This window comes from Cetorhinus maximus, chromosome 24 (assembly GCF_964194155.1).
Source record: "Cetorhinus maximus chromosome 24, sCetMax3.hap1.1, whole genome shotgun sequence".
Lineage (NCBI taxonomy): Eukaryota > Metazoa > Chordata > Chondrichthyes > Lamniformes > Cetorhinidae > Cetorhinus > Cetorhinus maximus.
Window position 1 is genome coordinate 32,874,532 of NC_135902.1, and position 15,040 is coordinate 32,889,571.

Sequence of the window (15,040 nt, forward strand, 5' to 3'; positions counted from 1 at the left end):
AGCCTACGTATTCATTCGCCAAGGGGTTAATCAAAAATATCAACAGTTTAGCATCATAATCATGAATTTCCAAGAATGTATCCATCACGCGTGCCGAAAAGAGAAAGAACAAAATTGAATTCATTTAGCGCCTTTCACCAGCCCAGGATGCCCCAGTGCACTTTACAGACAACTACATGTTGTTGACGTGTAGTCACTGCTGTAATGTAAGGAAAGTGGCAACCAGTATTTTGGGCACAGCAAAGCACCAGCACTTTGATACATGACCAGATAATCTGTTTTAGTGATACTGGTTGAGATAAATATTGACCAGGACACCAGGGAGAGCTCCACTGCTCTTCTCTGGAAAGATGCCACAAGATTGTTAAAGAACCACGAGGGCAGAGGAGGCCTCACTTTAATGTCTCATCTGACTCCTGCAGTAAATACTGCACTGGGAATGTCAGCCAGATTACTGTGTTTAAGCCTCTGGGGTGGGTCTTGAATCCACAACCTTCTACCTGAGAGGCGAGAGTGCTACCACTGAGCTGGAGACTGTAGATGCTTAAAAGGTTATTCTCCTAACACGTTGCTGTCTGAAGGTCAAACCAGGCCATGAACTGAGCAGATTCAGTGCATCAAACATCACAGACTTGAAGACGTGGAGAAGTGGTTATGCTTAAACATCGGGTCTGAACTTTGCCTTTTACAGCTTTTAAATTACCCACAGAAACTGTATCGCAGCACTTACGCCACTGCATTTCTGAGAGAGTCTAACAGTGGATGTAGATTTAAAAAATGATAGGGAGCAAGGACTGATGACAAGCCTGTAACCTAATCAAAGGGTTCCAATTCTTTGGACTGACCCTTTATTATGTTATCCAAACTCAAAGATTAGATATGTCTTTTACTTTGTTCCCTATTATCTGTGGCAATATATATGGGAATTCTGGATCGTTACATTGGTAAGTCTTAATGTCCTTGGCTATGGCTTTGCCTGCAGGTTGTGAAGGTTAGTATTAATATGCTCTATGACTTACTGCTTTTGCATAGTCGATGCAAAACGACAGAGAAAATGAAAATTACAGCAACTGTTGGCAAGATCATTTCTGAATGAAGATGTTTCTTTTAAAAACAGAATGTTTTTAATGAAATATTCTAACAGATACCATAGTTACTGTGACACACATTCAGATGTTGTTTGCAGTTGATTCACGGTGAATCAGTGTGGCCAACTCCACTTCAGTGTCAACAGTTTCCTTCTTGTGGTAAGTATTCAACCTCTCGGATTTGGGAAATGAAGGGTTAAAACGATTACTATGATTTATAAAGTGTGTTATACTTATGAAGGCTGTTTCTCTCGCTATATTTTTCTACTACAACCTTCGGCCTACACATCTGGCCTGTTTTTCTCTATGGGCAAAATTTTCTGGCTGGCAGACGGGCTGAGCGGGAGCAGACCTGATCGCCGCCCGCGATTGGGTCCACACCGCCGTTTTACGCGGGCTGGCCGATTAAGGCCCGCCCAGTGTGAATCGCGGCTCCCGAGGACAGTGGAAGTGGGCGGGCGGCGGCAGGACTGCAATGACCACCGGGTCCAATGGCGACCCGAGGGGCCCGTTTTAAAAAGCTGCTGCAGCCTTTCAAAGGCTGTGAATCAGGGCCAGCAAGAAGGGCTCCCCAGAGCACTGCTGCTGAGCAGGCCAGGCAGGCGGGCACTGTACCCCTCATTTTTCAGACAATTGCCTTGCTGCCCTCCTCGAGGCGGTGGCAGCATGGTGGGAGGTCCTCGTACCCCAGGACGGGAGGAGGAGGCCCCCCTCCACATGACCAAACGTGCCTGGGAGGAGGTAGCGGAGGTGGTGAGCTCCCGCGACGTGGTGTGACGCACGTGGATCCAGTGTCGCAAGCGATTCAACGACCTGTTGCACTGGAGAAGAGCAAGTACCATGTTGGCTCTGGTCACTTAATCCAGCAGGGTCTGCTGTCCTCTGCACTCCACGTGCTTGCACTTCCTTACTAAGGAAGGTTAGACCATACGGTGCCAAATGTGATGCAGGCAGCATTTGGCCAAGGGGGTGGGGCGGGTAAGACAGGCCTGGCATCTTTGTGTGAGTGTTCAGCAGCTGCGGGGTGAGGAGGCACTGGGGTCCTGCAATGTCCCACTCTAGTTGGGGTGGGCCGTGCGCGAAGAGAATCCAGGTACAAGTTGCACTAATCAATGCTCTTCTCTCCTTTTCAGGAGAATGCACATAATGCCACCGAGCGGGTGAGGGCTGGCCCAGGTGGCAATGCTTAGCCGCTTCGAGCAGGAAGCCCTAGATCTGGAGAGGCGCCATGCGCCCAGGTCCACCAGTGTCGGTGAGGCTGGGGTGCCACGGACAGGTATGTATGGCCAGCAGTGAGGTCACCATTGTTCTCCCAACAGCCATGACAGTGCTGAATGTTCAGTGATTGAAGTTTGCAACATGACTTGTCCATTGCTCATAATGATCTGGGGGACAGGGACGCACATTGACATTGTCACCATGTTAACTGATCAAATGTCCTTGTTCTTCCTTTCAGTATCAGTGAAGCAGGGCTGGGAGGAGGAGCAGAGGTCCCCTCTCACACCTGAGGGCCCTGAAGTCTCGTACTCACAAGCGTCACACCATCTCTGCCAAGCAGACACCAGCGCAGATACTAGCACCTCGGTGGGAATTCGAACACTGGCTAGTGTCCCAGGGCACAGCAGTGAGGGTACTTCACAGTCGCTGGAGGAGCTGGCAGAGACAGAGAGTGCCCATGGCGCCAGCAGTTGGAGGACTGCAGGGGACCAGGCACATGCTCAGTCGGTGCCTGATGATGTGCCTCTGGAGTCATCCACGACACAGCAGCTGCAGGAAATGCGGCCGGGTGTGCGGGAGCATATGGTGGAGATGCATGAGGCTGTGCTTGGCTCAGTGTCCGTGGTGAAGGAGTCTACGTGGATCATCGCCAATGCAATGAACCTCATGGCCGAGCACCTTGCATCCTCCATGGAGAGAGTGGCGACTCTCATGGAGAGGCTTCTCCAGGAGACCAATAAGGGTTTCCTGGGGATGCGCTCAGACCAGCAAGCCCTCACGTTGGCATTGACCTCAGCTGGTCAGTGCCAGTGTGGGAGATGGTCTGGGCACCAAGTTTCCCAGCTCGGTGCCCATCCATCCACGGTGAGCAGGGAGGCCCGAAGCGACCTCACGTTGGCGCAGCAGCTGCCTGTCGTCTCTGCGGGCTCCTCTCAGGGCAGCAGCTCCTCCGCCCCTCTGCCAGCGATCATTGCATCCGATGAGGCTGCAACGACTGGGGAGATGCCAGCTGTGGAACTGGCAGCTCCCTCCCAGGCGGGGCCGGCACAGGCTCCACGGGCCAGAGGACAACCGCCAAGGTCATCGAGGCCAACAGCACAGCACAGTGGGCAGGCTGTCTCAGATGCCACTCCCAGTGAGGGATCAGCACCAAGACGTAGCACCCGAAAATGTAAGCATAAGACACCTTAGGCACACCACAGGTTTATCACTGGTGCTTTTGTGTTGACCCGCAATGAGGTCTTTATGAGTTGGTGTGATTCTTTGTCATTTTGTTCTCTTAAGTTCCTTTTGTTATACCATTAAATTCAGACATGTCACCATGGCTGAGGGTGCCTCTTTTCTTCTGCAGGCGTATGGTTTCCAATAATGTAACGAGTGTTTTGTGGGACATTCAGCTTTATTAACAATGCCCTTAGTTAATGTTCCTATCCAGGCAGATTTTGCACTCAGGTATCGAGTATGGAGCCTGCAGCCCAGGTTTGTCCTGGAGGTCCATCTGTGGTGAGCTAGCTGAAGGTTCGTTGGATTAAAGCCTCCCAGGTGTCCCTGCCTCCCTGGAGTATGCCCAGGTCAGTGTCTACCCCCTCAGCATTTCCCTGTGCGTGCTCATCCTCAGACTCACTGCTGGACTCATCGTGTGCAGCCGCAGCCACAGCATCTACGTCTTCATCGTCCACAGCTTCCCCCTTTCCAGCGCAAGATTGTGGAGAGCGCAGCAGCAACCACTATCACCGAGACATGATCTGGGGGGTACTGGAGTGCGCCCCCTGAGCGGTACAGGCACCGGAAGCGCATTTTGAGAAGACCGATGGCTGTCTCCACCACAGCCCTTGTGAAGCCCTGGCTCCAATTGTACCGCTGCTCAGCTTCTGTTCTTAGATGGCGGAGAGGCGTCATGAGCCACCTTCTGAGGGGATAGCCCTTGTCACCCAGCAGCCATCCATCAAGCCGGGCCGGAGCACTGAAGAGCCCCGGCACCTGGGAGTGTCTGAGGATGTAGGCGTCATGGGAGCTGCCGGGGAACCTTGCACAGACTTGTAAAATCTGCATCCTGTGATCACACACTATCTGCACGTTCATGGAGTGGAAGCCCTTCCTGTTGACGCAGGCACCAGGCTCACCTGCTGGCGCCTTGATGGCCACATGTGTACAGTCTATTGCACCCTGGACACAGGGGAAGCCAGCAATGGCCGCGAAGCCTCTGGCTCGCTGTGTCTGGCTTGCCTGGTCCCAACAGAAGTGAATGAAAGTCAATGCCCGTCTGAACACAGCGTCTGTGACCTGCTTGACACAAGTGTGGACAGCTGATTGGGAGACACTGCAAAGATCACACACCGAGCCCTGGAAGGAACCAGATGCATAGAAGTTGAGGGCAGCTGTGACCTTTAGAGCCACTGGCATGGGGTGTCCACCCACACAGTTAGGGGAGATCTCAGGCCCAATCATCTAACAGATATAGCTGACTGTCTCCCTTGATAGTCGGAGCCTCCTTCGGCACTGCACCTCAGACATATTGAGGTAGCTGCTTCGCCACCTGTAAACCCTGGCAGCAGGATAGTGGATTCTTTTGCGGCCCCTTCCACCTTGGTCCACCTCTCCACCCTTTGTGCCTGCGCCTCTCCTCCCAAAGGTGGCCCCCCTGGAGGCTGAATGTGCACTCCTGGCCTCCTCCCCCTTCTAGCCCTCCCTTCCTCCTCAGAGGAGGTGCCTCCAGTAGAGAGTTCAACTCCCATTCCCAGGCTGAGGGAAGGCTTCCTGAAACCTGCAGGCCCAAAAATGATTCTTCACTGTATAATGCTGACCTGAAGGTTGTGAGTCCAGTCCAAGCAGCTGGAATGAGTTTTTAAGTATTGCAGCTCACACAGGTAAGTATCAGTAACTTTCCAAATTAAGTATTTGACCGTGCACACTCGCGATCCCACAGAGCCCTCTTATCCCGCCAGTGGATGAGGTTAATACAAATGTCTCCTACCCGCCTGCCCGTTGCAACCGTGCGACGACCCAAAGATCGCACGGGCACCGAAAAATCGCCATCAGTTGGCGTCTCAAGGGTCTTAAGTGGCCCATTAATGAATGGCAGGAGCGCATCGGATATCATTGTACACCCGCCCAACAAAATATCACAATGACGCGCGGTGACATTGGGATCTGGCCCGATGTCACCGCACATCATTTTATGCATCAGCGCGCGAGTCCCGCCCCTGTATGCCAACAGGAAAATCCTGCCCTATGTGTTTTACTAGAGATGAAGTTACTGTAGTTGATAAGCTCAAGCTGTTTGCTTTTTTTCCCCCCACGTTTGTACTTTTCCACTAGCTTTCTCTTCCGGGAGAGAGTGACAGGATGTGCTTACCAGGGAAAGATGAAGGCCATGAACAGATAAAATAAGATCGGGCATATAACCAGCCAAACATGTGCTGTGTATAAATAAACGCTACTGTAACTGTTTTTTTTGAGAGACTTTGATTCGCTGATGTTCCCTCCTACACGCTTGTAATAAAATTTCCTACTTTCAGCTTACTTCAGACTCAGTGTTTTTTTTGACCTACAACACTCAGCATAGGCAGCACAATCTTAAAACACTGAGCAACAACGTGTATAAATATAATGCCTTTAATATAAAAAAAGGGGTCCCAGGAGAATGAGATTACCTTGAATGCACATGAACATTTTTTTTAAAAAAGCTCAAGCATTGTGCAAATTGCCTCATTTCACTTGGGCTTGCCTCACTTGGACCAGGATATTAATTCAGTTGCAACTATTTGCGGCCTGGTCTAATTTGAGGGATGGTGCAGGGAGGGAAGACAAGGAGATGGGGAAGAGATGGTAATTGTTTTACACATGAGGCAATAGGAATATTCAGGTAGCTACAATGAAGAAGAATCTAATGCTCCAAATGGTCAGAAATTGAGCATGGCTTTATTGCCGAGCATTGAATAGGTATTTATGCTCACAGAGCATTTATACCCAGTGGTGTCCAAACCCCACTCTATGTTAAATGGAGTTTGCAGCAGATTGTCTTTAATGCTGATTTGTAAACAGTCATTAAGAAAAGATTCACAAGTAAATAAAAGATGTATGTCCAATATATTTGAGTGTAATATTACATGGAGTCACAGAACATTTATTTTACGCATACTTGAATAAACTGGCAAATTTTAATTTTGGTGCCGAAATGTAGCATTAGTCCCCAAACAGAACAAGCATCAGTGCAGCATCAAAGATTCTATACAAGTGATACAGGAACGACAAGAGCATTTGTTCTCAAGGGAGCGTTCAGTCCAATACAGGTCAGAAAGGGTGACGGGGAAAGCCTTCCGGTTGCTGCTGTCTCACCCAAGACATATGGAGATGGCCACGATTGTCAGAGGCCAATAATTGCACCCCTAGGACATTGCTCCTCAGAGAAACATCCTGAGGCAATCATCTTCAGTTGTTTTATAAAGACATTCCTTCCATGGTGAGGTCAGGAGTTAAGCTGTTTACTGACGATTTCACTGTGCTCCGCTCCATGTGCTGTTCCTCTAATAATTATGCACTCTGAACTAGCCTACAACAGGTCCTGAACAAATATAGACCTGGGATAACACTCACACAAATGCCAGGTAATGACCATTTCCATATTTCCAACCTTCAACAGTACAGTTATCAACAAATTTCCCACCATCAACATACAAGGGCAGGATGGTCATCACTGGTTAGAATATTAGCTGGACCAGCCATATCAATACAGTGGCTACAAGAGCAAGGCAAAGACTTCACCCTTTGAAAAGTGGTTCACTTCCTGACCCCTCGGAGCTTCTCTACCAACTACAAGGCTCAAGTCAGGAATGTAACGAGGTACTCATACTACATCTATCCAGGCGAGTCACAACACAGATTAAAGACGACCATTTTAAGTCGTCAAATCTTGCATTGCACTAAAGAAGCTCATTGACAAGAACAGTGTTAATTGTATAAATTAAGGTTAAGTGTCAACAGTTGGGGAGGCACTCATTGGATAATGACTTGTGCACATAGTTGTTCCAGTAGTGTAGTGGTTATCATATTTGCCATACATTCAAAAGGTCCCCGGTTCGAAACTGGGCAGAAACATTACAAAGAAACACTTACTGACTGTGGGTTGTAGAGTTAGGAACTCTATATTTGTAATGCCTCAATTTGTGAATAAATCTAAAACTGAATAAAGATTGACTTCTGGTCTCTTCCTTCACCAACGGGCTGTAAGAAATTTTACATGCTATCAGAGGATGGTTGGCTAAAGGTGAAGGATGGAAACTAAGAAAAAAAATGAAGACATAAGATTACAATCAGAATTAGCTTTTGAGAAGAATGGCTGAAAGCAAGTGTAAATCGTCAGGGTATGATAAGCCACTGATGTTCTCAGAGTCTGAACCTTATAGCCAACGGAAGAACAAAGCGGCTATGTGGATACGGTTATATCCCTGCCAAAGAGGAAACAAGGTATGGCTTTGGCATTGTCACTTAGTAACAAAAGGAAAATCAGAAGCAAAGTATTTTGTGAGCTGGAAGTCCATCAGTTGGATACTAAGGAAGGTTTGGCTCTTCAGTTAGGTTTCATGGATGAAATTTACCAGGAAGATGAGGCATGGTCAGACTTGGATAGATTTGGAAAGACTGACAGTCATTCCATGGAGGAATATATCATGGACTTTATCAGCCCATATAAAAGATTGCAGAAATTCAACTTAAGAGGTTCCGTGCTCAGTGTTCACATTTGAATTACCAAATTGTGCTAAGCTGTCACATATGGACAGGATCCTGGACTTAACGGCGTTTGGTTCTCTGGAAATGGACCCCATTTGGAGCATGTGTTTGCCGCCTTTGAAAAATTCCTGGGGAAGCAGTCATTTGCAGGAGCCTTCATGGCACAAATGGGACATTCTACAGTGTCACAAAGGATGGATTGGTTGCCCAATTTGGAGATCGTCCAGATGTTGGATGCAGGCTCCAGTACAAAGGAAAAGTTACAGACAAAAAGGAAGAAGGATGAAAGCACTTTTAGCAGATCTAGATACCACAGCAGGCGACAGGACTGGAGCAGCAATAATAGGCGAACAAACCCCAGGAATGCCTGGGGAACAGTTAACAGGTGCTTCAGGTGTGACTCGAAATATTATGCAATGAACTGCACAAAGCACAATAGCAGGGTTCTCAAAGTGATGCATGACACAGTGAATTTGGAGGCTGAGGATGATGATAATGATCAGTCTGGAGGAATTGTACTCGTCACATGAAGCTTTAGTCCAGCGATGAGCATATAGCCATGGATTCATTTAACTGTGCGGTGATGGGTAATGGTTGCACCTCAACAAGAGTGTGGAACAGATTGGTTATAATGTTATCTAGATTCATTCAGTAGTGAGGATCAACACAAGGTCAAGGTTGTATGAAAGTGCTCTTTGTTTTAGGTTCAAGGATGAAAACACACTGAGGTCACTAAAACAGTGATGCAAAATAGCTGGAGTAAGCCACTTTATTATAACCAATATAGGCTCTAGTGAGGTACTTTTGCTGTTAAGTTAGCCTTGTATGAAAAAGGCACAAATTAAACTGGATATGGAGCAATATAAAACAATTGGTTTTGGAAAGTCAGCGGATCTGTAGTTGACCGAATCAGGACAATATTACATCAGCTTAACAAAGCCTGATGTTTCTATCCAGAATGTTAGGGAAGTATCACCAGGTGATAAGAATTAGAGAGAAACAGAGCAAATTGTCTTAAAGCTGCACAATTTGCTCACCCCTCTTGTCAAAGATTAAAAATCCTTCTGAAGGATAAAGGAATGGCTGATGAGGAGTATACAAGACTCAGAGATCACGGCAAAATGTGAAGTATGTAAAAAGTATCGGAGGGTACCACCACGTCCTATTGTAAGTCTTCCATTGCCAGATGACTTTAATGAGGTAGTTGCCATGGATCTAAAGGTATGGGATAAAGACATGGCAACTATATTTAGTTGTTCTACAGTAATACATGATAAGGACAAAGGGGTATATTGTAGATAAAGTTATGGAGAAATAGATAAGGACTGGACTGGGAGCACTAGCTAAATTTCTGAGTGACAATGGGGGATGTTTGTTAATGACAAGTTTAGGGGTGTGTGTGAAAACATGAACATTGTGGTCATGAGCACTGCAGCTGAAAGTCCTTTCAGCTACAGACTCTGACAAGAAGCATGCAGTGATGGATGGAATGCTGCATAAATTTTTAGCAGATCAACCAAACTGCAAGTTGGCAACTGCACTGGCATGGACAGCTCATGCAAAGAATTTGCTTCAGATGGTTGGAAGGTATAGTCCCTATCATTTGGTCTAGGGGACAAATCCCAAATTACCAGCTGTGGTGAGCAATAATCCCCCTGCCCTACAGGGGATTACAATTACTTCCATTTTTTCTGCACATTTGATTGCTTTAAATGCAGGGAGATGAAGAACTTTCATCAAGGCTGAGGTCTCGCAGAAAATTCAGAGATCTCTCAGGCATCACATAAGACCGTCTGAGATAGACTTTAATTCTGGGGATATGGTGTATTACAAAAGAGAGGGCCATAAGGAATGGAAAGGTCCTGGCAATAGGGCGTGATGATCAGACAGTGGTTATCCAACATGGTAATTAAACTACTAAGGCTCAATCCTCATGGTTAACTCACAGAATCTGAGCAGCTGATAAAAGGCGATGAGGCACCCTGTACCTCACATACTCATGTGTTTTGCGATGATAGTCCTGATCCTCAGAAACGCGGTAAAATAGATCGGGGGCTGGATGGTGGTCAGCTGGGTGGTCATGACGTACAGTACAGGGCTATCACATTCAAAGGCCAATTGCCTAAAGTGCAATACCTGGGGATTGAGGTGTTGAGAATGTGGAGTTAAAGTTGTACCGTTAAGCTATTCATTCAAATCTTACCTTTCCATTCCTGTAAAGATTCTTCCCAAAGCCTTGGCAGAAAGAGGTGGTAAAGGGCAATGTGCAGATGCTGTGAATGGGCAAATACTCGGTCAACAAGTTCCAGAACCTAGCGAGAGAGAGAGAGAGCGAGAGAGTGACAACAGATTCCAATGTATAACAACTCAGTCACAAAATGTGATCAATAATGTTCCACCCCCAACAACAACTTGTATTTATATAGCTCCTTTAATGTAGTAAAACATTCTAAGGCACTTCATAGAGCCCCAAACAAAATTTGACAGAGATATTAAGGCAGGTGAGGTCGGTTTTAAGATGTGTGGATGGAGACCATGAGGAGGGACCTAATTTTGAGTTTAATTGCATGAAAAACATGTTGAACACATTCAATTTTGTTACTTGGGCAAAATTGCTGCAATAGAAGGACTGAGCCCACTCCTGGTTCACCTTCCTCTGTCTTAAAAGTAAGAGAAATATTGGAGTGGCAATAAATGTTTAAAATATTTCTCAGTAAGAATAGAGTCAAACACACTCTAATACCACTACCGGACTCAGCATCAAATGGTGCTGCAGAAAGAAATGTACAACTTGTGGAAAGGTCTTTGCAGAAGTATTTGTTAGGTGACAACCTAGGCAGTAATTCCCATGTTTCCCTTCGACAAGAGGCTAGACAATTTTCTGTTCTCTTCCAGAATAACCCCATAGTCTACAACAGTGTTAGGAGTTAGTGTTTAAAACATGCTCCTCGGACAAAGTTTAGTTTGCTTATGTCTGACATCAGTAACAAGGTAAGAGAAAAGCAAGACAAAGTGAAGATGAGTCTGATACACCAGGCATGAAACTTAGAGAGTTCAGTGCTGGTCAGAAGGTCATGGTGAAAATCACTGAGGACAAGTATATGATTGGAGTTGTTGTAAAGTGTCTAGGTGCATTCACATGTCTAGTGAAGATTGGAGAGAGACACTGTCAGTGTCATTTGCTTGCAAGGGGAAATCTGACAAAGGGAGAGCAGGAGAAACCTCCTATAGTCCAAATTCCTCTTACAGTCAAGAGAAAGTCGGAAAGTGGAAGTCAAAAAGAAACTTAAAGTTTCACCGGTAAAGCAAAGTGAGTCAGGGTCTTTGACTGAAACAATTCAATCAATGTAACCGTCCCAACTATTAAGTGGAGTTGGTAGTCAAAGTCCAAGTTCAGATTTGACACAGTCAGAAATGTTGAGAGAGCAGAGTCAAGCAAATGGGAATGGATGGAGATAGCCAGAGGGAAAGAGAAAGAAGCCAGATATTGGTTAATTGAAGGTATGCAAGAAGGATGAAATTGTTCTCTTCATTTTTTTTTGTCAAGTGATGATATTTTTGTTAAACACATACTACTGTTAAGGAAAAAACATAGTTTTTAAACTTACACAATACTCTAGTATCAGTCATATATGTTTTGTTTGTAATTACAGTAACTACAAATTTATAACCCAACCTGTTAAATTTGAACTATTTTTGATATTGGTTTAGCTGTACTCCGGCAAATTATATACATTCACATTTTAACGTGTACTTTTTTCTAGGTAGGTAGTGTAGTATACAGCAAGGTCGGAGCATTTTGTTGTTCTGCCCCCTCTGTTGGGGAGGTTTAAATAAAGTTGCTCAATAATGGCTGCCTGCTGGGAGTCCACATGTTAATATTTTTTCAGTGCAATGCATCCGCAACACAGGGTAATTGTCACAAATGAGGATGGCTGGATGTTCTGTAGTTGGAACGCTCGGTGACTTACTTGTGTTGGTTCCGATGGAATTTTTCCTTTTCCAAAGTCTCGTAGACCCAGCCTGGAGCAAATATAGCTGCTGAAAAGTTGTACTTCCGGATCAGCTCCAAAGACTGGAAGACAATGCAAGTATTACGCTGAAGTTACAATGTTAGCAGAAAACTGTGTGGTTAGAAGCTTGCAAAAAAGGGACTATAAAATAGCTTTGCAGCTCCCTGAGAAATTATCCTTATGTTTCCACAAAACTGAAACAGAGTAAAGCAGGGGTTTGCAGAACTTGCTAAAATAAATCATACTTAAGAGCAGAAATTTTCATAAACACAGTACCTTACCACTTCTCCAGACATTGTGAAGTGCTTTATATGGAAGGAATTGCTTTGAAATATAAATGAATATGACAGCCATTGGCACGCTACAATGTCCCACATACATCAGTGAGATGGCCAGTTAATCAACTTTATATTTGTAGTGTTAGTAGAAGGAAGAAGATTGAGCAATCACATGGGAGAACTCCTTGCTTTCCTTCAAATAGTGCCATATAATCTTTAACATCCACATGAACTACATGCAATAGGCAGATAGGTCCTCTATTTGCTGTTGCATTTGAAGAGCTGAAGATTTTGGAGACTTTTACTTTTAAGTTCACCGGACCATTTGAAAGACTAATTTTAGCATTATTCTACTAAAATTAAAGACGTTACAAATGGAAGTTAACAGTAGTAAAACGTCTGAATGCACTTCACAAAGTCAGTCAATATATGTTCATCATACACACAAGTTAGTTGCAGCTTCTCATAATTTATACTTAGAATGTTTCATTGCCCCCAGTTTCTTTCTTTGCTTTATTATCATGGTATACAAAGGAATGACCTACAAATGTTTTCTTCTTAAAAACAATCTCCATCCCTGAGCCCCCCGCCACCCCTGCAGATATTTATAAATTAATCAAAAGTCAATACAGGAAGTGGCAGAAAATCTGACAGTCGACCATCAAGCAACATCTGCAGCATCTATACCTGATGAAGAATTAGCTGTGCACATACAAGCTGTGCCCCCAATTCACTCTTTCCTTTCTCACTTGGACTTAAGATGCATCATGCTCTATGATTTACCAAATAAAACATCCACACTATTTCTCTAGCCGAGCCCCTTCCTCGCACAAATGTCTGTTCGATATTGGTTTATTCTTTGGCATCAGAGTGCCCTATATTTTACATATTTTAGCTATCATGTAACAGCTGCAAAAACAAATTTCTGGCCATTTCCAAATTCTTGCCTCAACCTTCCAACTTGAAGAATTTAAACAATGTTCAGCAGCGGTTTGTTATGATCATTAGAGCTGCCTGCTGCGAAACCGAGTTTGATCAAATGCATATTGCAGAGGCCATGAATATAATGAATCAACAGCAGAGGGCAGCAAAGGAACCAACATGAAACTTGCATTCCTTGCAAATAACAAAACAGCACCTTAACCAGCAAGTGAAAGGAGTTCCTTATTCCACTGCGCCACATTTAGCTCCTCCACTTCCTAAAATCTCACAAGTTAGATAGTCTAACAAAGCCTCTGCAACAAAACCATAACAGTCCAGAAGTTCAAAGCTATGAATTTTTCAAACAGAAGTTGCCAGTCACTTTACACAATAAAACTGCTGCTAGGCTGATGACTTGTGCGACAATATTGGGCGGGATTTTCTGGCCCCACCCGCCCACCACCTGGATCATCCGGTCCCGCCGAAAGTCAATGGACTTTTGGCTGGGATGCCACATGACCCACGGTGGGGTCGGAAAATCCCGGCCAATATGTTCACCAACCATAGATCAATATTCCCCTCTGTGATTCGTGCTGAACCAATTTGCAGAATGTCCAGTTCAAATGCCAAAAAATACAAGGCCATTGTCATAGTTTCCTCTGATTTGCATGACAAGTCCATTGCAACAATGTATTCAACTGCACGCAAATAAATCGTGGCGGGGGTGGGGGGAGGCATTAAGTACTACAATTTGTGACAATATTCACTGTTGGAATATAACTCCAAATAAGCTTTACCAGATTGGTTGTAAACTCTCCCCCTACAACATCTCCTCGACCAAACACATCAACGCCAACATACACATCAGCATGGCGTTCCTCCATCAATGTCGCCATTCGTTTAAGGTGTTCCTCCTTCCAGTTATAGTTTAGAAAAATACCATCACAGGAATCAAAGAATGCTCTGTAAGAAAGACGTGGAGGTATCAGAAACAACAACAAAAATTAGACACTCGATATACAATCATTGGTTCAAAGTAAAGCTGAGTCGCAACATGATAACATACCAGCAACATCAAGTACTGGCCAAATACCCAGTCATTACTATGTGTTTGTTAATAAAATGTGCGAGTTTCACAGACACTTGTTGGAATGTAATTCCATTTGGAAATACTCCATTCAGTCTCTTTCTAGAAGTTAACTGAAAGATATGCAATGATCTATTTTATCAGGTTGGTTTGATAGCACAATCCTTGACTTCATATGAATCTGGTAAATCATTCTTCTAGCCTACTTCAAACATTAATAATGAATTGACCTTTTATAGTGTGACCACAACCTCATTTTCCTAAACTGGTAATACTCAGATGGATTATTGTTTATGTCACAGGCAGTTTACAGATGTATTGGAAATTGCACACCAGTGACTGTCGCAATTCTCAGCAAGCACTTGGAGACACTCAAGAGCACAGCTAAGACTAAAAGATTGCTCTGATAGTTCTCACTGTCTCAAATCATCACACTTGGGCCTCAAAAGGTTCAGAATTTTGTCGCCTGGAAATCAACCCTTACAGAAGGTTAAGAAGTGAAACAAAATATTGTTCTTGTGCCACATGGTGTCATAGGGAGCATTTTAAACACTAGTCTTTTTTTTTAAATGTAATCTTTCCAAAATGTGGGAGATCCAAAAAGGTACAGAAAAAATAGTTAAGATGCTATTAAAAGAAGATACCTAAGTAAGTAACTTTACCCAGAGAAAGACCCCAAGTGTTTTTCAATAGTAATTTACAAAG

The 15,040-nt window shown here is 44.6% G+C and overlaps 1 protein-coding gene across 2 annotated transcripts in view; it reads right to left on the reverse strand.

Moving 5' to 3' along the window:
* engase (endo-beta-N-acetylglucosaminidase) overlaps window positions 1–15,040 on the reverse strand; it is a 60,667-nt gene that overhangs the window by 23,079 nt on the left and 22,548 nt on the right. For both annotated transcript variants that reach the window (XM_078570956.1, XM_078570957.1), the window contains exons 7-9: window positions 14,046–14,211; window positions 12,008–12,111; window positions 10,240–10,348 (exon numbers count right to left, since the gene is read on the reverse strand). In XM_078570956.1, coding sequence (XP_078427082.1) covers window positions 10,240–10,348; window positions 12,008–12,111; window positions 14,046–14,211 — 379 coding nt within the window. The remainder of the gene's footprint in view (window positions 1–10,239; window positions 10,349–12,007; window positions 12,112–14,045; window positions 14,212–15,040) is intronic.